The sequence below is a fragment of the Thunnus maccoyii genome, chromosome 2, assembly GCF_910596095.1.
Source record: "Thunnus maccoyii chromosome 2, fThuMac1.1, whole genome shotgun sequence".
Classification (NCBI taxonomy): Eukaryota; Metazoa; Chordata; class Actinopteri; order Scombriformes; family Scombridae; genus Thunnus; species Thunnus maccoyii.
The window spans coordinates 29,208,638-29,235,164 of record NC_056534.1 but is presented as its reverse complement, the minus strand read 5'-3'; the positions used below and the strand labels follow the sequence as shown (position 1 = coordinate 29,235,164).

Genomic DNA, 26,527 nt, shown 5'->3' with positions numbered 1-26,527 from the left:
TGGATTTTAAAATATGTGGTAGTTAATTAGGCATTGAGGATCTAATGAAAGATGCCATCATGTTGTATTCTTAATTGTGGGGTCCGGTGTTTTTGGAACTTGACCCATACTAGGGACAAGTCAGGACATATTGGCTTCTGCTTCTTCTCACAAGCCCACTCACTCATAATGTTCATTCAGGAGTTTGGGACTATCGTGTAGGTGTGCTCACTTTTGTATAAAGTACATATATTCAGTATGAAATTACCAACTGCTGAAAACAGTGGCAGTATGTATGAAACAGTTGTTGTATTTTAGCATTTTTATCATAACTTTTTTTACACTTTCCATTTGTATTGCATGTTTTACTCTATTTGTGTGCTCTCCTCAATATCTCCCCAGAGAGCCCAAGTGCCTTTGCAGCAACAGTGACCTAATTTCCCTTTGGGGGTCAACGAGGCTTCACCTCATCTTCGCTAGGCACATAGCTGGATATGTAGAACACGTATGCTACATGGTGACACTACATGCACAAGAAGCTGGATGATACTGTGAAGCATCTGCATGCGGTGCAGAAACCATTCGCAGCACTTGTGGGTGTTGCAAAACAATGCAGATAACACTGATGTGACGAATATGTTTGGTATTTTTAAGGGAAGCTCAAGTTGACCCGGTATTCATAGCTTTCAAAACATAATTCATAGCCCAACTGAACTCAACATCAGAGCTCCATCCATCACAGCAGCTAAAAAGCTATAAAATCTTCCCACATTAACAACTTTGTACTTGTCTGTAAATTAGCAAACTGATGGACAGAGACTTTGCTCCAAAATAAGTCATTTATTTTACAAGAAAGTTTAGAGCATTTCATATGACACAGAAAATAATAAACCCAGTTCCAAACTACAAGCTGCTTTAAATCCAAACCGTAACATACTGATACAGCACCAGTACACTAGATTAAAAAACACAACAACTTCAGAAACAAGACATACTGATAAACCAGTTTTTTTTACATTCATGTCAAAATGGACACAAGGGATGTTTCAGTCAAAAGAAAACAGGGACTTCAATAAATGATCTGTCACCTACATTTGTTTCACCAGATGTCAAAGAACTAACACGCGAGGTGAAGAGTGACAAAACAAACAGCAAAATTCCAGTTTCAGAGACAACACAAGCTATTTTTCTTCCTTTTCAGAAGTGGTTTTCCAGGATCACCATCAGGAGTGAACGACCAGAGCTTTGAGAAGAGTCAAAAGATGGTGTAGTGAGGCGAGTTAGGCTGTACATGGTGTGATGACTAATAATTAGTGTCGCTGTATCCAGAGTATGAGCCCTGGTTCTGTCCTCCGAAGCCCTGGTACGACGTGCTGTACCCTTGCTGATTCCCCCAGGACGACTGGTTTCCCCAGCCTGTGGAGGGACATCGAAGACGAGGTGTGATTTCCTTTATTGGTCACATATCATCTTCTCTTACGACAGTTATTGAAACAAATCATAAATGTGTAAATCAACATCAAAAAGCAGTATCAGAGAGGAGAGGCAGTTTTATTTGATTAAAACAGACTTGCTACACCTTTACTCACCATAATTATTATAAACTTGGCCCCCTGTTACTGAGCTGGGGTAAGCTGTGCTGTACATGGAGTAGTCTCCTCCCTGACCGTCATTCTGACATTGGGTCAGCATCTTCTTCTTCTCATCTCCATACCCATAGCTGTAGGGACTCTCCTGATCGGCGGGAGGAGGCATCGACTGGTAGCTTCCTCCTTTTGTGGTGCTGGAGTTGGAGACAGGCGGGGAGGAGTATGTGGTGCTGCTCTCGGGGTAAAAGGTGCCATAGCCAATGTTGCTGCCTGAGCCGCTGGAGCCTGTGCCTTTGGCTATGGCGCTCGCTGCATTTGCACCGTACAGTTTATCTGAAACAGTTGAAAAGGGATCCAAATATCACTGCCATGTGAAATAATTTGCTCATCTGTTTCCAACATTGTCTCATTTTTTTTCAACAGTGAAAAAAACTAAAACAAACAAAAGACATGTTGGGTACAAACTAAAATTAACACGAGAGAATCCTGAGGGGCCATGACAGCTGTATAACTTGAGACATTCAACACACACACAGATAAAATGTTGACTTTTACTACTTATAATAGAGTGACTACAAAATTGTTATATTTTAAGGACATAAGTATACAACACTAAAGCAATCTAAAGTCAGGCTGCACACAGACGAGCAGTAGGTACTTACGATAGCCTGCGCCAGTGCTGCTCTCATAACTGTAGTTGGCTTTTAAAATAAAGGAAAGAAATGACTAGTTGATTTCCTCATATGTTATGAAGTGCATTTAAAGGATCCTATACACTCTTTGTAAGAGCAGACCAACACCTAGAGTGTTAAATTCCTTACTTTTATTATAGCTGGGTCCTGAGGGAAACTGTTTGCCTCGGCCCCTGCCTCGACCCCTGCCGGGACCCCACCCACGGGATCCAGAGTCTGAAGGAATCCCACGGATAGTACCGAACCCTGGGATGTGCTGTTGAAGCGGAAATGGTAGAAGATTTAACGTAAAGACGAAATGCTTGAAGTCCAGATGTAAGTTTGAGGAGATTATAAGCATGCAGTGTTTAATGTGTCAGAGAAAGACTTGCACCTTTTTTGTCGTGCTATATAAATACACATTTACTAAATTAGCATGTACTGTTTAGGTGTGTCACAACTTTGATATATCACAGTAGAACTGTGCATTTGATTCAACATAAATTAATTTTAATGTTGCATCATCTTGTGTGTTGATCTCAGCTCTTCTACTATTTGGTCAAAAAGTTGTTTGATCCTTTACTGGTGCTGTTACCGTCATTTTGAAACCATTGTTCATGTCTCTGATTCATGAATGGTGTGCCACAACAGTTGAGCTTAGTGTGGAGTGTGAGCAACTGAAGATTGAATTGCAAAGTGTCTTCAAAATCAAGTCAACTTGAGTGGTACAATCTTGAGGACCATTAACTAGATAGATTACCATGTCAGTGTAGGTGACCTTCTTCTTTGAAGTATTTCTGTTGGTGTTCGACACACCATTGTCGTCTGGGAACAGCTTCTCCAGAGCAGCGAGCGCAGCATAGGCCTTTGCCTCCTTCTTGTTAGATCCCCTCCCTTTGAACTTCTGTCCGTCAACCTCCACCTGAAACACAGAGAAGAGGAAAATACATCAATGTGCAGGTTCAACTGCTTAGAAAAAAAAATGTGCCTGTTGTTTTTTCATCTTTTGCTTTCCAAGCATAAAGTAAACATTAAAACTAAGATTTTTCTTCCCTTAATGAGGACAAAACAAAAACACATGTGATGCTGCTGACTCACCTCCATGACAAAGCACTTTTCATGCGAGCCGCCTGTCTCTGCAGACAGCTCATACTTCAGGCTGCGGCGTTTCTCATTCAGCTCCATCACAGGGTTCTTCCCATTTTTGGTCAAGATGGGACCCTGCCCACTCTGTTCAAAGTAAGTGGATAAACAGTGATGTTAGGTACACATGAATGCATGAAACTCTAGATATAGGAGTCACATATTCATTTTTCTCTGTCCAAGGGAGGCAAATGTTCAGAGGATGGATTTACTGAACAGAAAATTGGAAAAAAAAAAAAAGAGGCATTCAACTCAGATACATACATCTTCTGGTGCACTAGAGGCTGGGGTAGCAGCTTTTCCTGATTCCTTGCTTTCCTCAGTGTCGCCACTGGATTCTTGCTTGGATTCTGACCCTGTTGGAAGACCGAGATCCTGCAGGACCTGTGAAAGACAAAAGTCAAAACATTAAGTGATGGGATCTTAAAAAAAAACTCTTCCTTCATTCTCATGCCCAAGTGGGCTTGGTTGGGTTGAAGTTCAAGACAAGTTTACCGTCAAAAAATTTACAATGTAAGCATGACTAACTGCCTTGAATACTGTTTGCTTATAAAATTAAAGGCAATTTATGTTTATAAAAAACAAGAGTCTTGCCTTGGTGGCTACATTAAGTTTGGCAGCTCGTTTAGAGGGCCCTGTGGCTTCGTAGGTCTTTCCATTTAAGTCCACAGCCATTGTGAAGACCGGCTCGTGGACTGGACCAGTCTGAGACGTGAGCCGGTACTCTAGGCCAGGTCTGTACTGGTTCAGACGCATCACAGCATTCATACTGAAATCATCAGTCACTACAGGAAAAGGAACGGAGAAGCAGAGATAAACAGAGAGAAATATTAATGAATAAATTCATTCTTATTAATTTGGAAATTTATCCTATAATAAAAAGTGAGGTTTGGCCGTATTGTTTCCTTTCTTTACTTGTATTCCTCAAAAGTAATATATAAATAATATATGCAATCTTAAATACAACATTCACAAAAAAATGAATTTGCATTGATAAACTACAAGTTTCTGTCAGCAGAGTCAAAATATTGCTGATTAATTTTACTGCAAAACAGCACATAACTGTCACATCAACACTGACTTATGTCTATGTGTTCAAAGAATGTGTGAGCATGTCGGTGCAAAGTTTCATCCACATGGACTTGGCATCATAATTAATAATATTATTACAAGTCGCTTTGTCACGAACCTGAATTGTTTCTAAATACATTGATTTCTATGGGAAACAGCTGATACTAAGGCTGTGTGTATTTATGCAGTGTGTGAGTGTTCTTTTAGCTTAGTGTGCCTGATAAACTGGCACCTCACAATATGTGGATGCATGGTGCATCTTAAGTGTATTTGTAAAGACTGCCACATCATTCAAATGGATTAAAAATAGAAAGAGCTATGGTTTGAATTACACAGGTTAAAAGGTTAAAAGGCTCAGCCCATACCAAGGACTCTGATATTCATTACTTACATGACTTCCTCTGAAAGCGCTTCTGGAACTTGAGAAACTTCCTCTGTTTGCTGTTGAGTTGGGGCTCTTCCTCTCCTTTCTCCACCTCTGCATAAGGTCTCTTAGCTGGCAGGCTGAAGTGTCCAGCAGGTGCTATCTGGGCTACATTAAACAACAGAAAAAAACATAAGAACAGATTATCTCATGACAATGTTAAATGATACCTGAACTACACAGAAAAGGGACAGGATATAAATCATCAGGTACCTAGGATCCCTTTCCCACTGACTCCCAGTGCTTTCCGTGGCTTTATAGGCTTTAAGTCTCTCCCCAACACTTTGTGCATCTGTGCAAATGCACACAGCCTCAAGGCAAGCTAAGGAAAACATAAGAGTTAGTCACTCTTTCCAGGGTTTGATAATGTATGTGTGCTTGCATGTATTAGCAACTTCATATTACCTGAGCACTCTGCGTGATGTCCTCACGCTGCTGTACAGTTAGGTCTGCAGTGGCATCGACTGCTTCCTTCTCACATGGATCTTTAATTCCAGGGCCGTCTTAGCACAGATAAAGTTAAATATTGGTATATTAATGTTAATGCCAGTGTATTAAGACTCACACTGTTTGACAATTCAATAAAACGCTAAAAGCTCACCTTCCAAGAGGATTCCAGAGGCAACACACTCTAAAACCCTACGGAAAGACTCGCCTGCTCCCATTGGCCTCTCAGATGTACCAATGGCCTTTTCTACCAGCAGTTCAAGAGGCTATGTGCAGACAAGAGTACAGAACCAGAGTATAGACACTAATTAAAGAGAAAAAAAAACCACTTAGTTTTGACCACCGAGCTAGAAAGGAGAAGTGAAAATTCAGGCTGATTTATACACAACTACATTTTAGTGCAACAACAGTTTTCTCACCCATCCAGAGAGTGGCGTCCAGGTAGGAACACGGTTACACAAGTCCCTCATGATCCGGATCACGACAACGGCAGAATTCAGGTTGTTGACTTTGGCCTGGAGACACAAACAAAAGCTTGTTCAGTTAGAGGAGCTGCAGCCTCTGACGTCACCTTGTGCTCTCTGGGTTTCCACAAAAAGACTCCGAAAACAAAACACAGAAATGTCAGAACGACTGAGCCATCTCCAAATCAACAACTACTGAGACTAATATATGCACTTAATATATGCACTGTCAGACACTCACACACTAACTGTATGCTGCTATCGTGAAAAGTGTTTTGATCAAAGCAAAACACTTTTCACGACAGCAGAGTTGAAATTGAGACAGCTCAGTCTGACAGATGATGTTTTGATAAATGAAATCATATGTCATCAAGAGAACTGATGCGACGTTTATATGCTGGTGGATACCAATGACCGACCTGATTCTGTCATCGGTATGGATCAGCAGGTCACTTTTCATGAGTCAGTAAGTAAAAATTAAGTCTTATCTGACATTTTTAGATGATGAACTACCATCAACAACTGAGAGCACAGTTAAAAGTTTTTCTCTCTAAATGGAGAGAAAATAAAAAAGGAGACCATTCAAAGAAACAGTTGAACCTTATTGTACAAATAAGGACGTGAATGCAAACCTGGAACCACTTGGCGTGGCGGAGAGACGCCAAGGCAGTTAGACATTTCTGCCTGTCCAGAACGTCCGGCGGATCGATGACTGTTCGCGTTTCTATTGACGAGGTGGGGTAAGAAGAAAGGGTACAGTTTGACCAAGGGGTTGGGCTCTGTCTTGCAGCTCAGGGAGTAGCAGCTCCCCACAAACCAGCAGCAGCAGGGAAAGGGGGTCCCAAAATACCTCATGAGTAAATATTTGGTTTGGTAATAGTCACATATCGCAGCTCCCAGCTAAATTTTCCAGAGTGTCAAAGCAGAGTATAAAGACTCTCATAACCACACAATAGTATTTACAACATTACATAGCATGTTGTTAACTTGTGTGCCCGGTGTTCACTATTATGAATACCCCCTTCCCTCAGCCCCTCAGCTTGGGTTTGCTGCTTTCCCCCCCTCCTGAGACAGTGTGTCCAGTTGGTCAAAGGTCCAGCGTTCCTAAAAACTTGACAAACTAGAAGGCAATCAGTTGTGAATCACAAGCATTTAGAGAACCTTCACGTCTGCTCCACTCTGCAGCAAAACTGATGGGGACCCAGATTTAGAGGAGGCCTTATGAAACATTGTTAACAAAGAGAGCCATACCAGCTTTATGCAAGTTTTAGCTCATTTTCTACACTACACATACGATTTATCAGACATATCCCTGACAAGTTTGAAGTCTCTGCAGGTTGATTTTCATACCGCGCCAAAATGAACGGCTGCATGAGGAACAAGACAGAATAAAACTAACAATCAGATGCTCAGCAGTAAGTATGACTGGAGGAGGGCTATTATTATAATTACTATTATATTTAATTATGTAAAGACAAGTATCGGCACTATTCATCCATCTTTGTAAAAATAGTTAAGTTGCACATTTCACGCCAACAGAAAGTTGCCCTCACTTATGTTGTACGTAACTGTATTAACTTGCTTCAAAGAAAGTCTTAAAATAAAGTCTGTTTTCTCTTAAAGCTATACGTACCAATAAATAAAATTTCATTCGATAATACAAATAACAATGCCACCACAGCATTTAATTAAAAATTATTCATCTAAAACATAGACGACACAGTTAAATGACAGTTGCAGCCTGTCTAGAGAAAATACTCTCCTATTTGGGAAGCAGAGACACAAATCACAGTCTGCTTACAAGAAACAACTGACTGGTCAGACAATTTACCTGTGAATAGGGAGCGCTTGATTTGATGCACCAGAGCAGACTATGAATACACAAAGTGTTCAGACTGTATCTGATCAAGTCTGAATCATTATGGAAGCTAAAATCACGTTGACAGTTATTATGTGATTTTAACTGTGCAGCCCCAGAGTGCAGTGTAGTAAATGGACTAATACTGCACTGAGAGCGGTATGGTTCTGTATGTGGGGCTTGAGAAAACTCCCCCTGCTGACCTTCCAGTGAGTTCAGTGTAACTTTAGACTGCCATGTAAATACAGCTCATGCTCAGTAACACAGAAGCACTACCAACAGTCCACTAACCAACACATTCACATACAAACAATCATTTCTAATTTGATTTCATCTATCTGGGGAAATTTAAATTCTCCCAAGAGAAGCCAAAGAAATGTCCTCATTGTCGATCAGTTTTGCTGCAGCTGGCGCCAAATGTACATCTTCAGCATCAAGGACATGCAATGCGCGCTTTAACTTGTTATTCTTGAAAAGCCTTCATTTTAAAACATGAAAACAATTCAACAAGAATAAACAAAGTTGTTTTTATGACTGAGGCATTGTTATTAACAACATGTGCAGAATGTATCAGCGACTACAGAGGAAATGTAGTGTTGGCAAACGCCAGTTTGTCACAAAACGACGACAGGACTCTCAAGCGAGTGAAGAGCCAACATTCCTTGGTTGTTCACTGGCATCGGTCTGACACAGTCACTGTACAAGCTCCACTTACTCTAATGAGATGAGGATGGACAACTTGTGTGGCGTTTTAAATGTCAGTGCCCAGTTACAGTTCAGCGGAGCAGTACAGGGTCTGCACACTGAGAACACACCACCTGTGGTAGCAGATCTTTGAGGTCGGATCAACATACATACCTTCTTCTTCTGCAGCTTTACTCTCTTGTTCCGTCCTGACAAGAGGTGATGTAAGGTGGATAGTGAGAGTCAGGATCAACTCCTTGGTGCTTTTCACAATAATGGCTGCGTCCCCCGGACACTGGTTTACTGTGTATGTCCCAGCTGAGATCGCCTATTACAGAGAGGGACTAAAAGTTAGGATAGCAAAGATGATGCTTAATATCTAAAAATAAAAATTTAAAATCTGAGAAATATGTTTTTTATGCAGAATGAAGTAAAACAACTTAAGGTACTCAGTTCTACCTCTAACTGGGCAGTTAACTTTTCAGCCACTTGATTAAGCAGGGTGATAGTAGGCTTATTTGAGCAAAGCAGCACCAGTTCCAGGTCCTTGTCTCCCTTCAGCAGAAGTCCTTTGGCCACCAGGCCAACCCTCATAACCCCCCGCAGGACACGCTCTTGTGAATCACTACTGGCATGGTGAGGGGAGGAGGAAAAAAAGAATTATTTAATCATTTATATGAAAGTCTCAAAAAGACTTCAAAAGCCATTTGATCTCCTTTAAATCACTGGGACGATTGCCCATTTGAACACCTTGCTTACCTCCCAGCTTCTGTACTTTCACTGTCATCTTTTGGAGTGTCCATCTGGTCAGACACAGTCTTTAGAGCACACTCCACATGGGAAACAATCGTCTGCACCGCCTCCAGCTCCTCTGGGGAGGGATACACTTCTGAGTGTTTGGCCATCACGTGGCGGTCATATGGCCCCGTGTGCACCTTGAAGGCTGCAGGTTCCTAGTTTGGAAAGTCAGAAAGAGTATTGTTTATGTTGGAGAAAAGAACAACATAGTGTTGCTGGGAGCAAATATATCTTTGTCCATACTGTAATCATGTAACCAAATCATCTGAAATCATTTTAGAATAAATTAATTATTAGTAATCATTAAAGCATTCCATTTCGCCTTAATTACTACTTTGATGTATTCCAGTAAATTACAACATGCAAAGTAAACATAGAAATGAGAAGTTAAAACGTTAGCAGTAACACATTTAGGAAGTGTATGAAAGAAAAACAACATAAATTTGGAAAAAGAAACCAGATGCTTCTTTCGTGCAAGAGGAAAAACAATCTTTTCAAAGTACAAACGGAAATAAAATGGTGATGGAAAACACTAGATGTACATTCTTGATGTGGAGCCTTGAGGAAGTGGTTTAAATGACTCAGATTAATTTGACAAGCAGGTGAAAGAGGAACCTCATGATGCCGGTTATCCTCAATCTCCTCAATCGCAGCGATGTAGTCATGGTACTGTCTCAGCTCCTCCTCGTAGCAGAGGCAGTCATACCAGTAACGCAGCTCCTCATACCTGGAAGGAGGAAATGACAAAATGAGGACAGCTTTCTAAAAGGGCTCCATTGTTCAAGTCAAACCAGTTGCTACTAAAAAAACACAAGTGTGACGTGTTGTTTGATGAATAACAAGTTACATGACAACTCTTCATTGACAATTGGAAAAGTTACTTAGATCCAATAAGGCTTGATCTACTGTGCTTTAGCACGTAATCCTACTCTTAAAATCAGCAGGTTCTGAAAAGGAAAGTGATTTCAGCACAAAAAGTTTACAAAGTGAGGTCTCACTGTCTGTTCAAATCTGTTATTTGAATACTATGCTCATTCTCTATATAGAGAAACACCATCACAAATACTACGATGTACCATTTAGAGTCAAATGAAAAAGTCATTGTTGGAAATGTGATTAATTTAAAGAATTTAATGAATTTGTCAAACGTTTGGACACACTTTCTCATTCAATGTTTTTCTATATTTCTATTATTTTCTACATTGCATAATCTTGGCATCCTCTAAACCAGCTTCATGAGGTCATCAGCTTGAATGATTTTCCAACAGTCTTGAAGGTTTTCCCACATATGCTGAGCACTTGTTGGCTGCTTCTCCCATCACTCTGCGGTCCAAATCATCCAAAACCATCTCAATTAGTTCGGTTGATTGTGGGGTCCAGGTCATCTGATGCAGCACTCCATCACTCTGCCTCTTGGTCAAATAGCCCTTACAGAGCCTAGAGGTGTGTTTTGAGTCATTGTCCTGGTGAAAAACAAACAATGGTCCCAGTAAGTGCAAACCAGATGGGATGGTGTGTTGCTGCAGAATGATGTGGTAGCCATGCTGGTTAAGTGTGCTTTGAATTCTGTGTGTCACCAGCAAAACCTTCACACCATCACACCTCCTCCTGCATGACTCAGAAACCAAAAATCTCAAATATGGACTCATCAGACCAGACTACAGATTTCCACTGGTCTGATGTCCGTTTCTTGTGTGTCTTGGCCAAAACAATTCTTCTTCTTCTTCTTTAGTAGTGCAGCAATTCGACGATGAAGGCCCAATTCATGTAGTCTCCTCCAAACAGCTGATGTTGAGATGTGTCTGCTACTTGAACTCTGGGAAGCATTGAGGTGGGCTCTAATCTAAAGTGATGTTAATTGGTATTTTTTGAGGTTGGTAACTCTAATGAATTTCTCCTCTGCGGGTGAGGCAACTCTTGGTCTTCTTTTCCTGAGGCGGTCCACATGAGAGCCAGTTTCATCACAGTATTTGATGGTTTTCGTGACTGCACTTGAAGAAACTTAAAGTTCTTGAAATTTTCTGGACTGACTGACCTTCATGTCTTTGCTGTTAACCAACACTACAACGGCACAACACAAATGATGGTCTCAAACGCATTAAGGAGGCAGAAAATTCCACCAATTAACTTTCGACAAGGTACTCCTATTAATTGAAATACATTACGGGTGACAACCTTATGAAGCTGCTTAAGATATTGCCAATAGTGTGCACAGCTGTCATCAAGGCAAAAAGTGGCTACTTTGAGGAATCTAAACAATGTATCAAATGACAATGTGTAATGTCAATGGGGTCGCTCATAGTGATGAACCTACAGAGAATTATCAGCAACTCTACCACTTTGAGGAATCTAAAAATATATTAAATATATATTACATATTTTAATACATAATTCCATACGAGTTATTTTATAGTTTTGATGTCTTCAGTATTTTTCTATAATATAGTAAATAGTAAGTAAAGCCTTGAATGAGTGGGTGTGTCCGAACTTTTGACTGGTGCTACAAAGGAATGTAATGCACATTGAGTTTACTTGTATTGTACCATATAAATGCAACAGTGATTCGGTCTTTATCACCGTATCACTTCGTTTTTTTGTATTTCATTTAGGACTATTAGTAAACCATACATCACATGCTCCACGTGTACCTATCAAAATCATGCGGGAGGAGGCGGTGGCCCTGTTGTATCAGGCTGTCCCAATACAGCAGCTCCTCGTACGCCTGGTGCTCATCCCACATTGGCGATGTAGTGGCCGCCATGCTGACACGACCTCCGGGCCGAAGCTACCTCCTGTCTTGTCAGAAATAAAAACACTTAATGTAGTCGGCGTACAATGTAAATATTATGACTGGAATGGAGTTATCTACATGCATGCTTTTTGCTGTCAGATGACAACGAACAAGATGTAGTTACATAAATGTTTTTTTTACACACACTGTGTAACAACTGTCCAGAAACAACGAGTAATTCAATTTAATGATGTGTAACGAAGACACTGCGACAAACATCACGTTAGCTCGGTAACAGTTAACGTTAGCTAATATTTGTACCACTGCTGCACACTTGCTGTTGGTCAGCATGCTAACGTTAGGCTCATTTCTATCTTTTCAATTAAATTAAGCGATTTTGCACTACGCAACTGACTTCTGTCTAACCTGGCTGAAGTTTCGCTTGTGCACTTAGGGCTCACCTTAATCAACGAGTGAACCAGCAGGTCGACCTTTTCTCAGTTATGTTATTACCTTTTCTGTCGCTCTCTGTCGCGGCGCGATCTGAGTCAAAGTATGAGTCGCGCATGCGCGAATGTTAGTAAACGGCTGAGGTTCTGGTGGGATACGGCGACACCATTTGGACAAACTACACGCAGACCTGCAGTACGCTGTAGTAGTAATAATGGCTATTTGTTAAGTTTAGTTACCAGTGATCGGATTGCTAATGTTTATTTCAGACAGCGATGCGTGTTTGCCTGTTGTAGCATAGAATTTTTTTAATTCATACTTTTTATATCAATATATTAGTTTCTGTAGAGTGTAAACAAGGATACAAGTACCTACAAGGATAATTATAATATTATCTCAAAATATGCTCAAAATGTCCCCCCCAATATTCTTATATATAATACACACACACACACACACACACACACACACACACACACATATATATATATATATATATATATAGATAGATAGATAGATAGATAGATAGATAGATAGATAGATAGATAGATAGATAGATAGTGCCTGTACTTTTGCTTTTTACAGATATTAATGATTTATAATCATGTATAACTGCAAGGCTGATGAGCAATCAGTGAATGTGACTATTGAGCAATTATTTGCTATTTACAGCACCCAAGAATGCATAACTAAATCTTCTTTTGGCTGAAGCTAGATGACAAAGAGGCAAAATAGCACAATGAATGTTTCAGTAGGATAACTTAAAACATCTGCAATAGTACTGGTCCAGGATTACCACAACAACAATTATGAAGCATTTTTTCAGTTTTTTTGAAAAGGCTTCAAAATGCTGAGACTGCATTCACACTAGATAGGCTTTGTGTATGTCACTGAACAAACCACCAAATAGACCATCGGGATGTTTAGAGCCAAGCCAGGCTGACCAGTCCAAAACCTTAATGATTATGAATCATTAATAAAGGGTCAAATGTTTCACACTTTCTGAACAATCATCAGGTCTGCAGTTATAAATGATTATAAGTCATTAATAAAAGGTTAATGTTTCACATGTTCTAAGTCATCAGGTCTGCAGTTATAATATAAACAAAATTAATGGATGCCCTGCAGCCCTTCTTTCTTCCTGTATGTGCAAAAGCAGCAAGAATTTCATTATATGACATTCTGAGGTGAAAATAAAACTTGATTAGCTTTGTTGTTTTTATTGTAATGCATAAGTTATTACACTCTAGGAGTTAACCCTTATATACTGTTCATATTTTGATCCTTCACAGTATCCTCTCCTCCTGAACCACACATCTATCATAAATACCTGATCAGTCATTAATAAATGGGCAATTAACCCTTAATGAAGCTGTTAGAGAGCAGATAGAGTGTATTCTTTGGGTTTTACGGTATTTGCTTATGGAGAAAAAAACATTCAGGAGAACATATCAGGAGAACATATCAGCCATATATATGTATATGTATTGAATGTGAAGAATGCAGCAACAACATTTTTGATTGATTTTTGATTTTTTAAAGAAAATACAGGTAAAATTCAACCGAGAAAACTCTCTATGTACAAAAATGTGTATCAGCAACACAAACATTTAGAAAAATTACAATTTCAGGCTAAAATTGACTGTTAAATTGGGTTTAAGATGTTTTTAATGCTCTCAAATGTAAAAATGGGTCAAATTTGGCCTGAACAATATGTAAGGGTTAAGCATTTTGTGCCACTTACAAACCATCACAAATGAGCAGTTTCTCATTGTGAAAATACAATAAAATTCGGAATCTGAATATCACTGGCGGCAATTGGTAGATGGGATTTTTGGGAAGGCCCTGTGAAATAAGAAGGAAAAATTGTTGCAGCTGCAAACCATGTGAATGTAGTTGGAAATAAATTATGCAGGGGAGGAAACAGATAAAATACGACGCAGGAAATAGTTTTTCATTGAAGCACTACACCTCAAAGTTTACTCACATCAGAGTCAGACTAACCTAGACACTTTCCCTATGCAAGCAGCTCACTGAATATAGTTGGATACTAAATCAAAATCAAAATGATTTACTCAACACTCTTGAAAAGGTTATCATCTGCATGAACTTGTGGATAATCCTTCGCTCATGATTCATCATCACCGTCATTTATAGAAATCGAAGTCCAGAATGTTTGCAGGAAATCCCTGTTACAGGGCACCCGTCATCAGATTAAATTCTTATCAAACTACTCATACAGATTTTGTTGTCACTTATTGGAAATTAAAGAAGAATTTTCCTGACACAATACTCAAGTATGGAAACACATAGCAAAACTCTGAAACTCAAAGTCATGCTGCCAGTGTTTATAGGAGTCAGATTCACACTTAAAGCACTGTTTAACTAGCAGAATAATTCTATATAACATACAGTTTGCCAACTACACCACTGTATACAGTGTCATATATCTATAAATATCATACATCTCAACACAAGCCCTTTTGTTTGGAAAATCATTGTTCATGAATAAATACAAAACGTCAGATTAAAGATTATATGTCACATTGCATTGCTTTATTTACATTCTTGACATGTCCTCAGTAAATTGAGGGTACAATTCAAGTATTAACTTATAAAATCTTATATTATTTCACATGAAGCACTGTATTAACACAGCATACTTAAGCATACTTAAACGTACATAAACTCCACAGTAATTGAACGTTGACCTTCCTTAATGAAATACATTCAGCTGAATACTTAACATTACAAATACATTCTAGATATTTAAGGGTTTACTCTGGGGCTCCCTCTAATGGTTACACTGATACAGCTCAGTTTTTCCACATTCATTGAATTTAAGAGCAAGTCACTGGGCTTTTCTTTCTTTTTTTTTTTTTTTTTTACCTCTTACACTGAGAAATAAAACCAAATAATCCTAAGTCCATCTAAATGTAACACTCCTACAAACCTTGTTTTGAGTTTCTCAGGGCAGAATATGTTTAGTGCTGCGTTCACATTGCCTACATCTCTGCCCTTTACTGTTATAGGGTTTACATGGATGACTGTAGTCCACATGAGAAATATGCAGTAAGGAATGTTCACTTATTATAAGTAAACAGTAGAAAGTTTATGATACTTTGTGCAAAATCACAGCATTAGCTAGCTTCCATTTGTAAGGTAAGAAAATGAACTCAATGGTAAACGTCGATGGAGTATGAAAGAGATATTTTGATTGTGTCCATTAAACATTTCTAAAGTGGACCAGCCCAGAAATGTCAAACTGCAGGTTTAATGTGATCAACTCTGCCATCACAGCCACAAAGTTTATTCCTTCCACCTGCTTCCGTGTGGATCTCTACTTTTTTAAGGTCCTGGCACTCCGAGTCCTGCATATGTTCGGTGACCTGGTGACACAGTACAGCCTCAGTGTACTACATCAGTCTCCCTCTCAGCTCAGACTTGGCTGACATCGTTCTTCTCCGAGCTGGGAAAGGACGTGGGCTCCCAGCGGCTTAATATATTACCCCTGAGGCCCGCCTGGCACTTAGCGATGAGGTAGATTTTGCGGAGGACGGTGCGGCGCAGCAGAATGTAGACCCAGGGGTCAAGGATCTGGTTCCAAGTGGCCAGTCTGACGCCCATCACCATCAGGACTTTATAGTTGGACAGGTCCTCTCCGATAGATCCTGTGTAGGAGCGGATCACGGACATCAGGGCAAAGATCTGCAGGCATGAAACATGTGCTTGCAATTATTATATGATAAAAGAGCGATTCTGTTTAGACTTTAGACATGCCGTTATGGGATCACTGATCTCTGCTGGTCTCCCTAAATACTGCATTTATATAGCAAAGCCAGCATTACTCAAATATAATTGCCTACCAATTATAACATTAACATAGCAGTTTTTAAAGCAATGCTATTCATTTCATTTAACACAACAAATGAATGTTCTGGATAAGTACTTATTTTCTTATTCTTTGTGACAAGGATACACCAACATTGTTTTATATGATTACATTAAAATAATTGTCACATCTATATTAGCAAGTACTCACTGTCAAGTAATATCAGGGCCAGAATCATCACTAATACAAATATATAAACTAATGTACTCTGAGGAGAATACCAATGATTAAACATTTCTATTTATTATTATCAGTTAATTAATTTACCACAAGCATGTTAAAACAAAATATTGTTTTTAAAGGTAATTAACAAATGTTTATTGGGTGAATTCTCTGAACTAATGATCAACGCTTGCATGCACACAACAACTGCAGAGAGGGAAACAGTGCATGAACCCAGAGGAGTGCACATGTGCCAAGAAAGTGACATAATGGTGTCGATTCCATTGATGATAAAATTGCCATTCAGAACAAGACTGTGTGGTAGTATTGATACTTCAGATATTGACTTGAAGGAGCATACAGCAGAATCTGCCATCAATAATTGATAGAGCCTGTTTTCCAGTTGATTGAACACTAGATGCATTATTTGTGTAATTAATCAGTATTTGTTAGCATTATTACTCATCATTTATTTCTGATCTATTTGAGTGCATTGCTTTAATAATTCTTCTTTCCACCACAAAGTCAAATAGAAAGTGAAAATCCTTGAGAGGGAAAATAAAAGAGCTGAGAGGCTCTCTGGTCCTAATAAATGTGTCAACGCAGAGGCTCTTTAACACACTTCAAGTACCAGCTACTACAAACCTTGCAGTCTTATGTTTTTAAAGTAGTATTTTTAATCTGTTGATAAAGATAAAATAATACTCATTTTCACAAATGTGGGCAGTAAAAATACTTAAAGGTATTTTTACACATAATAGAGCAGAAGTTCGGGAAAGCTGGGTATCTAGCTGGGATTCTGAGAATTGCAGCACTCAAGCAAATAACAAGAGGTTGGAAAAAATCGGAGCCTTCTAAGTTAAACAAGTAGCTAGAAACAGTAGTGGACATATATAGAATGGAAAAGCTAAATTAGCTAAATTAATAAGAACGAAAAGTTGTTTGAAAAAAGATGGGCTTTCTGTAAATGGAGTAAAGGTAATAGGACCAACTATAAAGTATATAAATATTGTTGAAATATTTAAATGGAACATTCTTTGAGAAGATGATTTAAGTAATATATATTAAATTATAATAGAAAATCACAGTAGTAATAGTAGGACTACCTGTATAATGAAATATCAAAGCCTAACTTCCCTCTTTTATTTTTAAAAAATATTTATTTATTTTTATTATCTGTATTTTTATACATGTGGGTACAGGAATGTATAGATATGTGTGTATACATGAATGGGTACACTATGATTATTAACATCTATACTGGTACTTACTTTATTGTTTATGTGTGCACTGTGTTTTCTGTGTGGGTGAAGTAAGTACAAAAAGTAAGATGTTAAAATACCATGAAATGTATCAATGATATTTACTGACACAATAAAGTATTTAAAAAAAAGGTATTTTCACTTTATTTTATCTTATGTTTAGTAATATTATCAAGTGGGTTTTATTTTCCATTTTATGTACATTTACACATTTTTATGTTCATTTTATGTCTTTTCTTTATATATATACAATTATTAAATTATCATAGTTATCATATTTCTTCTTCTTCTTCTTCTTCTTCTTCTTCTTCTTCTTCTTCTTCTTATCATCATTATTATTATTATTTTAGTATAGGTGCTTGAGGGGAGCTCAGGATTGCATTGAGCCGATACCACTTTCTAAAGCTGGTATTGGTCTCTACCAACTTATGGTAGCTGGTCTATACTGATATTAAACTTTTTTACATTTTACTTATATCAACTTAATGTATAGTTCTGGTTTATTGTATGTCCTGATACTCACCAGCAGAGGGCTCCAGCAGATACACGAGGTGACCATGATCCCCACCAGCTGTACCACCATCTCTATATCATGAGACCTGGCTGAATGATGAGAGCCGGGCCTCCTCCTGAGCCGAGCGAGCACCAACGTCAGTCCGCTGATTGTGTTACACACCAGCGCCACAGCGAGGGAGGTCAGACCAAGTCCAGAGAAGAGCACCACAAATGCCACATCCACCTCCTGAGTGTCACTGAGCACTTTAATAAAACACCACGTCCCTGGGTCCTGGTAGGCGTAAGAGCCCAGCTGAAAGCACGGCAGCATGGCCACACAAAGAGCTGCCAGCCAAATGACAGAGAGGCATATTTTAGTGCGGGTTTTGGTGACCAGAGATGAGTGCAGCAGTGGCTTAGTGACACCCAGGCAGCGCTCAGCAGCCATGGCGCAGCCCATGAAGAGTGGGCACAGGCCAAAGAACACCATGCTGCCACCCAGGAACTGGCACATGCCATCAGAGGAGTTGAAGTCCTCTGGGCGCACACCTCCAGAGAGGTAGAGTCGGAGAACCAGGGCACCTGGGATCAAGTGTCCGATGAAGTCTGTGATCACCAGTGATGTAGCAAAGAGAAGGAATGTGGCTTTGGAGCGCCGGCGCTGGAGGGAGTAGGCGTTAGCCAGGATGAAGAGGGCCACAATGTTGGAGATGATGCCCAAAGTCATGGACAGTACGACCACAATGACACCGCTGGTGGTGGGCTCCACCGAGGTGAAGTTCCCCTGCTGCGAAAGCCCTCCAGCAAACAACCTGGCCTCCACCATCTCTCCGCTGTCATTAGAGAAAGTAGGGAGGAGCGGGGAGGCCGAGGAGTTGTAGTGACTCAAAGCTAACATCACTGAACTCTGAGAGTCATGAGTCCATACCTAAGAGAGGCTGCAAGAGAAAGAAGAAGCAGATGAAATGTGCAGCCTGTAGTGAGCTGTGGATCAACATTAGTAAAATACTGTTGACTTGTTGGAATCATTAAAAATCGTAAAGTTTCTATGTGTTCTATGTGCTTTCATAAGTAATGCAGATGCTTGCATGAGCATGAGGGGTCACTAAATGTCTTGATGAAAATGATGTGAATCATATATGATATTGCATTCACAAGATCACAACCCAACTGGACACTTTTGTGTTCATGTATTAAGACGGCGCTCTGCACCTCGATCACCAAAACACCAAATGAGGAAATATATTTTGGAAGAATGGAAGTTCATCCGTCCAGTAGAGTTCAGAGACTGGGAAACTGTATGACACGGTGCACTGAAGCAGCTCTGAAGGCTCGTGATGGTCTAAACACCTTAATTTACTCATTTACGTTGTTTTTTCCTTTCATTTGTCACATACGTGTATTTCGTCCTTGTGCCTTTTTAGATTAAGATTTGAAGGTTTCTAAAAGATAAGAAGCACTTACTTTCTTTTCTTAAGAAATTCTTCTTAAATGACTAAAGGTCTGACTACGCTTTTGTTACACAATTCATCTGCAAACCACAAACAACATGAAGACACATACTAAGATAACTGAGACTAACCGTTTCAGGGTTCACAGAGGACTCTGATCCCTCAGTTTTAGCTGGAGGTCAAACATATATTATAAATAGAACAGACCACCCAATTAATAGAATAATAATTTAAAACACAATAGTGCTGAGCTATGTAGTAGACATATATCTTTCATTTGAAAAATTACATTTAGTAAGCCTATTACAAATCACCATTTGCTCTTTAAATTGACATGTAAAAGAAACTCCTTGGTGAGATTGCTGATTTTTTTTTTTTTTTTTAAATACCAGCTTCTGGCCATGACAGTTTTAGATTTGAATACGATGCAGTCCAATGTGACGTTAATCAATTAGACACAGGATTTTCTGCACCTATATTACCCATGCATATACACTTTCTTACTGAACAGCTTGTCCATTGTTAAAGAATTGCACTTAGACGGTGGTTTTGCACAGATGTTTGCAGAATAGTGTGCACTTTTATAAACTGTATAAATGTTATTTAATGAGTCACTGTCAGATTTTTGTCAACAAACGTGAGCAGTCTCTTGAACATCTTTAAAAGTCTACTTTATCGTTTACTTGGATAATTAGATAAATGTAATGACTCACCACCATATAGTTCAGATATCCTTCTCAATCCAGCAGAACAACCAAAAGATATTTTTCCTTGTCAAACAGTTATCCAGAGATACTCCAATGGCAGGGTCGATGAAACTATTTCAGCAAAATCCACAAACAGATGTGAAAATGTCTTTTTTTCTTATGACCAGAAATCATGTTTCCCTTTGATAAACTCCACTGCTCCGTGTGTAGGCTAGTATTTTCCACGGCTGAATCGCTCTGGCTGTTGCATGGTGGTTTGAAGGTAGTAAAGGATCCCCACTGACAGTAAAATACCGAGTCACGTTTTTTATAGCGCGTCTCTGAGCTTCAGCCTGTGTGGGCGTCTCTGCTGCTGTGCGCCCCCTGAATCAAGTTCACGTCTCTCCTCCGTCTGCTGCTTCTGCTGCTGCTGCTGCTGCTGTTGCACTGTGCGCCTGTTTACATTCACTGTGCGCTTAGACAGCACAATACAATGCGTTACTCACTACACTTCGGTGTGTCACCTACATTTCTTTGAAATTGTCTGTTTCTATTGTTCTCATTTATCTTTAAGCAGTACATAGTGTACACCAAAGTTGCTTACATTGCTGCAGATATGACTGTCACCATTTAAACGTCACCATAGTGTTTAAAATTGGAGACTTGTCATGAAACAGTTAACTGGCTTAGTGTTTTTTTTTTTTTCTTCTTGTAACCAGTTTGTGGTAAAGACATTGTTCAGCGTTTTGTTTCAGGATTTTGTTTATGCAAACAGACTCAGTTTCATAGGCTACATTTTTTTCTTTGCAGTTTAATGCTGAACTCTGGGGTTGAAATAACCTCTGAGGTATTAGTTGTCCACAAAGATTCAGTACATGTGGTGGAGATGCTGTTCATCAGTCTGCTATTAGAGGGGTTTTCTATTTCAGTTCTCTGAATAAATGTCCTCTGTAAATGAGAGAGGTCAGATTATTATTTAGAGTTAAATAAAAGATTAGGTTAGATCACGGAAAAAGTTATTTGTTTAGCAGTTGTATTTTTGATCCAAATACTTTAATGTTATGGAGACTCACAGCAAAAGTTTGGAAAAGTCGTATCCACCCTCATGGAAGAAATCCAGATGTTCCTCAAGGACTCTGCAGCTGCATTATGGAAAACATGTCAATTTTTCTTCTCTTTGATTGACAGTCAGAGAAGGAAAACCATGAGAAGGCATAATGTATCTCTGATTTTAGTTCTTTTCCTGCATACTAGGGACAGGTGGTCATGTTTGTTTTAATTTTACAAGGACCTGGCAACCCAGCTGGACACATACTTGCATAAATTGTGGTTTGGAAAAAAGGGGGCTGTTGGTTCACAGGAAAGTGAGCTGAGGTGGGCACTGACACATAAATTACTTTTAAAAACTAGAAAATGAGGCAGCTGGAGGAGGTTCGACTGACAACAGTGTAATAAGTCTGTGAACTGCTGCCTTTTAAAGATACACTGCAGACTGTTAACCTAAGAAAATATGAAAAATCTGTTCATTTGTGAGGTGCAAGTGCATCTGTTGAAAGAGAGGTTAAGGTGTGATAAATACAAACCTATTTAACAGTAGCAGAAACACTAACTAACAGTTAAACATATTTGGTTTGGACATTATAGAAACACTTTTCTGATCTTCACTTTGATTCAACAAGAGTCTACATGCAGAGTGGCTCTGTCTCACACAGACACAGTGGTGCTTATGCTAACATCAGCATGCTAACATGCTCACAGTAACAATGCCAACTTGCTGATGTTTAATGTTTGCCAAGTTCACCGTTGTTAAGCATGTTAGCATGCTAACATTTGTTAATTAGGGAAAAATGTATGTTGTGCCTGTCTGTCCTGTTGCATTATGAGCTCACCAAGGACAATTCCTAAAGTTTGTTGTAATGGCAATAAAATTAACTGAACTTGCTTAAGACAAAGTACAGATGAGGGTCTTGGTATGGTTATTAGTTTTACAATTTGGTCATAAAAAAAGTATTTAATAAGATGGCACTAGATGAAAAGTTAAGGGATCACCAAGTTATTAAATTCATCCTTAGGGGACATGAATGTTTGTACTAAATTTCAACTATTAGCAATCCAATAGTTGTTGAGACATTTCATTGGAAAATTGTGAACCCCTTGGTGGCACTTTAGAGGAAAAGTGAGGGGATCACTAAAGTTAGTTGGATTCATCCTCTGTGCACCACGAATGTTTTCATGGATTTTATGGAAATCCTTCCTGTCAGAGAATTTTACTCAAAACCCAAACTGTTTTTACTCTTTGGTGTCCAAGGGGTTGAAGGTGCCGATCATGAACCGCAACGTCCCCGGTTTGAGTTCATTTGGGGATCTTCTGCATGTCGTTCTCCATCTCTCTCTCTTCCCTTATTTCCTGTCCACTCTAGAGAAGGCATACCCCCCCCCCAAAAAAAAATACAGTGAAAAGTCAATCTGGTGACAGAGAAAATGTCAAGGGTTGATCAAAGTTAATAGGATTCATCCGTAGGGGTCAGTTAATGTCTGTACTACATTTCATGGCAACCCATCCAATAGTTAGTCTGGAGTGAAACGGTTGACTGTGAATTTATTCACATTCAGTTCTGAGTGGACCGTCTGCCCACAGAAGGAATCCAGCATTTGACAGAATAGACAGGACATATGAGGAAGTCAATGCTGAATTAGATTGCTTCATATTTTATCAGCTTCATGTATCTTATTTATGCATGTTTCAGTTTGTGTTGGTCTTGGATCAAGGAGCCAATCACGTATGTCTGATTGTCTTCCTCTCCTGGTGCCCATTTAGACTCTTAAGTGCAACAATCAAGTGTTTGGCAGCAATATGTATTTTTCCTCCAGGTCTGAAAGGAGACCCTGTTGCCCCCATTTTACTCATCAATTGCTCTTACAAATGGTGCCATTTGGCCTCTGCAGCCCACCGGCTCTTCCAATACTAAGTCTGAGGTTTATGGGTTGTTTGAGGCTCCTTCTACACCCTTTCCCCTTCCATTGACCACAAAGTGAAAAAATCCACAGACTACAGAATGATCTTTGAAGCACTTTGAGATGGAGGAGCTCTTCAAATTTTTTGTTACTTAGATTATCTTGAGTTAGATGTCTATCTTTTATTGAAGTTGGAATGTAATTTTGAAGTTTTCTTGTTGCATGTGCACACAAGTATTTCATCTTGGCTTCAAGACGCCCCCGCGATTACTGTTCAACAGTTCCTCTCATCACCCATTTTGCCAAAACTTTCCACAGAGCACATGCCTATATGTCAGAGAGATTGAGTATTTCTTACCACTTAAGTGTATTTCAAGCATGAGTTTGGATTGGCAGTAACTGTGGTCTCTAATATTTGAAATATGTATATTAATTAACATAATGTGTATTTATTTTATTACTACAAGGAAATTCAAGCTTTAGACAGTCATTTTCACATTTACAATGTGCTAGTTTCAATCAAACAATGTGACATCATGTAAATGCATTCAGTGTGACAAAGGTAACCGCGGGGTCATGTGCTTGTGCATTCCTCACTGACATTTTAAGGAGATGCTGGTTATTATGAGTGGAAAGCCACACGCTATCTGTCTGGATGCCTCAGAAACTTCTAGCCAAAAATGAAAACAGTGGAATGTTTGCATGAGAATATTCAGCCAAGAGTGGAGGAGGCAAACATGCTGTCAAAGGCAGACACAAGTTCAGCTAATTTTCTCTGATGAAACACACTCTCTGTGTAGTGCAAATTGTTTGAAAACTGCTGTCTGAGTGACTGGCTGGAACCCAGAGGTCATTTCTAATATTTGGTTACTGTTTTGCCTACTGTATGTCTCAAAATCTGCAAAGATGGGTTGGAGTGCTCACTGCCGAGAGAAATAGCAACATCGTAATATGCTGAAATTCACAAATATTAACATATTGTCATCCATCCAGGACCATTACAAAACTGTTTCCAGCAGTGATGATATTAAGAAAGTAATCCCATGAATTATTGGTTTGTAGATACAAGAGTGAGATAAAGTATGTTGTAAGAGATTTCGAGATAAATCTTAAAGTCAGCATTTGGGGAATATGGTGCACGATTGCACAACAAAATGCAGTTCATTAAACTGTTGCTGTGCCAGAGTTATTCAGAAGAGGAAGTGCAATGCTTACTTAGTAGCAGTTAATATTTTGTACTGTTTGTAATTGTGCTGTAATATGTTTTAATTGTGACCTGCCTAAGGGACTGCAGATGAAAATTAGCTATAAGCTAACTCTGGTACAGTACATCAAATGGTAACATTTATGTTTAACACTGTACATGGTCCCAATAAATACATAAATTAAAAATGTTTTTAAAAAAAAACAAAAAAACACCCATAACACTAATGCTGGAAAAAATGTGACAAATGCAGAAAAGATTAGCCGGTCGGTTTACAGAGCCTTAATGTGTCAGTGTTTTCTACAGTAAAACAAAGACAATGATTCATGCATATAATAATAGCAAAAGTACTTTGTGTTTGTAGAGACAAATGCCGAAAGAAATGAGTCAACAGATTTCCTCAATATGAAGATGTCCTGTATCGACGCAGCTGATTATTTACTGGTGCTTCTGAGCAAACTGTTTAGACAGAAGAGCTTCAGTGGATTGACCTTTTACACAGCAAAACAGAGTTGATGTGACACCATCTGAAAGAAACCACAGGCTTGAATATGAAGTTGCAAATGGATTTATTCAACTCAAGGTCTGGGAGTACCTTACACTTATTCTGAGACTCTGTGTTGTGTTAGACCTCGCAACAGCTCTAGCCCAAATATTTTCTCTTGCAGTGCTGAAACAGCTGTTGTTGTTCATCTCTGGGCTTGATGTTGTTGTGCTTCCTCCAAACTACATGCGTTTTTGAGAAATGATTGTTCGTAAATCTAGAGCTTAGACAACTGTGGTCATAAAGTTCACATGGCTCAATATTCACAAATGTTGGCCGCATCTTTCAAAACAAAATAATGTTTTTTTTGTTTGTGTTATCAGTGCTCAGCTGTACAATGAGGCATCTGTGTTCAAATCAAGTCTCTTACTGATTCAAGATTTCAGTCAGAAGGACAATTTACCTCCTCTATTATAAATCTACAACCATGTTGGTACATGTTACAGTTTTTTGGACCAATTAAATGACCTGTCAAGGAGCTAAAACTATTGCACAGATAAGGAAATCTGTGAACACGTGTGGTCGGTAGTGTTTGTCTTCCTGAAATGCTCTTGAGCCATGATACAAGATAGTTCTGAATTCCCTACACACACGTTCTTTCTATCACCACGTCACCGGTTTGACCTTCATGACAGTAAAATGAAACAGGACAGCAAAGACAATGACTTCCTGTAAGACAACAGCATTATCTCTCTCCAGATCTGATGACAGTGTTTCTCGGTCTGTGAAACACAACTGTAACTGGATACTGGAAAAGCCAACACAATGAGTCTGGTTTGTAAAAATGTATGGCCTGCTTCAGGCCTGCGTGTTGGGTTTAAGGAAGTTGACTGGAGATAGGAGAAGGCACAGAGAACATCAGGATGGGAGAGCAAATATGTTTCATGAAATGTGTGAAGTAAAAAAAAAAAGATACAGTAATCGTGACTGAGGAGCCAGTAGTCTTTCATAACTGGGATTTACTAATTACAGACGCTGTCTTTACTTCTTGGCTGGCTTTAGACATCAATCTTCTCATGCAAATTTTTCCCATTCACTTTTCCCTTTCACAAAGCATCTTCTCAATGTCTTCCAACATCACTTACTCCTGCAATGACTTCATTTGCAATAAATTGGACAAAAGCCTTGCAGCTGCTGCTTCTTTTTTATAACTTCATGCATCAAGCACATTTGGATACCAAAGCTCCAGCAAACATCAGCCTTTGAAAATTCATAGTTAATGATAATTTATGCACAGACTTGTCTGAGCCCCTCTGAATCTAACTTTGGTATGTTCATACTGTAAATTATCCAAGATTATAGGAAGAACATTGCAACTTTTTTCCAAAAGACAGAAAAGACGTTAAAGTATTTCCTTTTTCAGTTAATCTTCTATCCAATGTCATGATGTAATTTACACAGCTTGAAAGTCCACCAAGAAATACATCTCTCAAAGGTTGTTTTGACAGTTGCTCAACCAAATGTCGAGCACAAAGGTGAAATTCTCAAAACAATCCTTACCCTTGTCCTTCTTTTATTAAAACGTACTTTTTGGTGCCATTTTGTCCTCATAAATCTTTTTTTTTTT

At 39.0% G+C, this 26,527-nt stretch overlaps 2 protein-coding genes across 8 annotated transcripts; both read right to left on the bottom strand.

Moving 5' to 3' along the window:
- Window positions 1–804: 804 nt before the first annotated feature.
- LOC121910665 (interleukin enhancer-binding factor 3-like) lies at window positions 805–12,423 on the bottom strand. 6 transcript variants are annotated; one of them, XM_042431968.1, is made up of 20 exons: window positions 12,373–12,423; window positions 11,777–11,920; window positions 9,744–9,855; window positions 9,090–9,283; window positions 8,790–8,958; window positions 8,505–8,658; window positions 6,421–6,512; window positions 5,744–5,839; window positions 5,479–5,590; window positions 5,283–5,380; window positions 5,091–5,199; window positions 4,845–4,985; window positions 3,977–4,167; window positions 3,647–3,766; window positions 3,338–3,469; window positions 3,000–3,161; window positions 2,390–2,516; window positions 2,231–2,269; window positions 1,569–1,901; window positions 805–1,395 (listed from the first exon to the last, which is right to left on the bottom strand). In XM_042431968.1, exons 2-20 carry the CDS (start codon window positions 11,887–11,889, stop codon window positions 1,283–1,285), a joined length of 2,607 nt encoding a protein of 868 aa, XP_042287902.1. In that variant the 5' UTR covers window positions 11,890–11,920; window positions 12,373–12,423; the 3' UTR covers window positions 805–1,282. The 6 variants fall into 6 exon arrangements, with proteins under 6 accessions (XP_042287902.1, XP_042287893.1, XP_042287884.1 ...); XM_042431959.1 differs by having other exon boundaries at window positions 11,777–11,924; window positions 12,373–12,419; XM_042431950.1 differs by having other exon boundaries at window positions 11,777–11,924; window positions 12,321–12,414.
- A 2,428-nt stretch (window positions 12,424–14,851) lies between these two features.
- ptger1a (prostaglandin E receptor 1a (subtype EP1)) lies at window positions 14,852–20,725 on the bottom strand. 2 transcript variants are annotated; one of them, XM_042389830.1, is made up of 3 exons: window positions 20,288–20,725; window positions 18,149–19,058; window positions 14,852–16,017 (listed from the first exon to the last, which is right to left on the bottom strand). In XM_042389830.1, the coding sequence occupies exons 2-3, from the start codon at window positions 19,016–19,018 to the stop codon at window positions 15,748–15,750; spliced, it is 1,140 nt and encodes a 379-aa protein (XP_042245764.1). In that variant the 5' UTR covers window positions 19,019–19,058; window positions 20,288–20,725; the 3' UTR covers window positions 14,852–15,747. The 2 variants fall into 2 exon arrangements, with proteins under 2 accessions (XP_042245764.1, XP_042245757.1); XM_042389823.1 differs by having other exon boundaries at window positions 20,285–20,724.
- Between the last annotated feature and the right edge of the window lie 5,802 nt (window positions 20,726–26,527).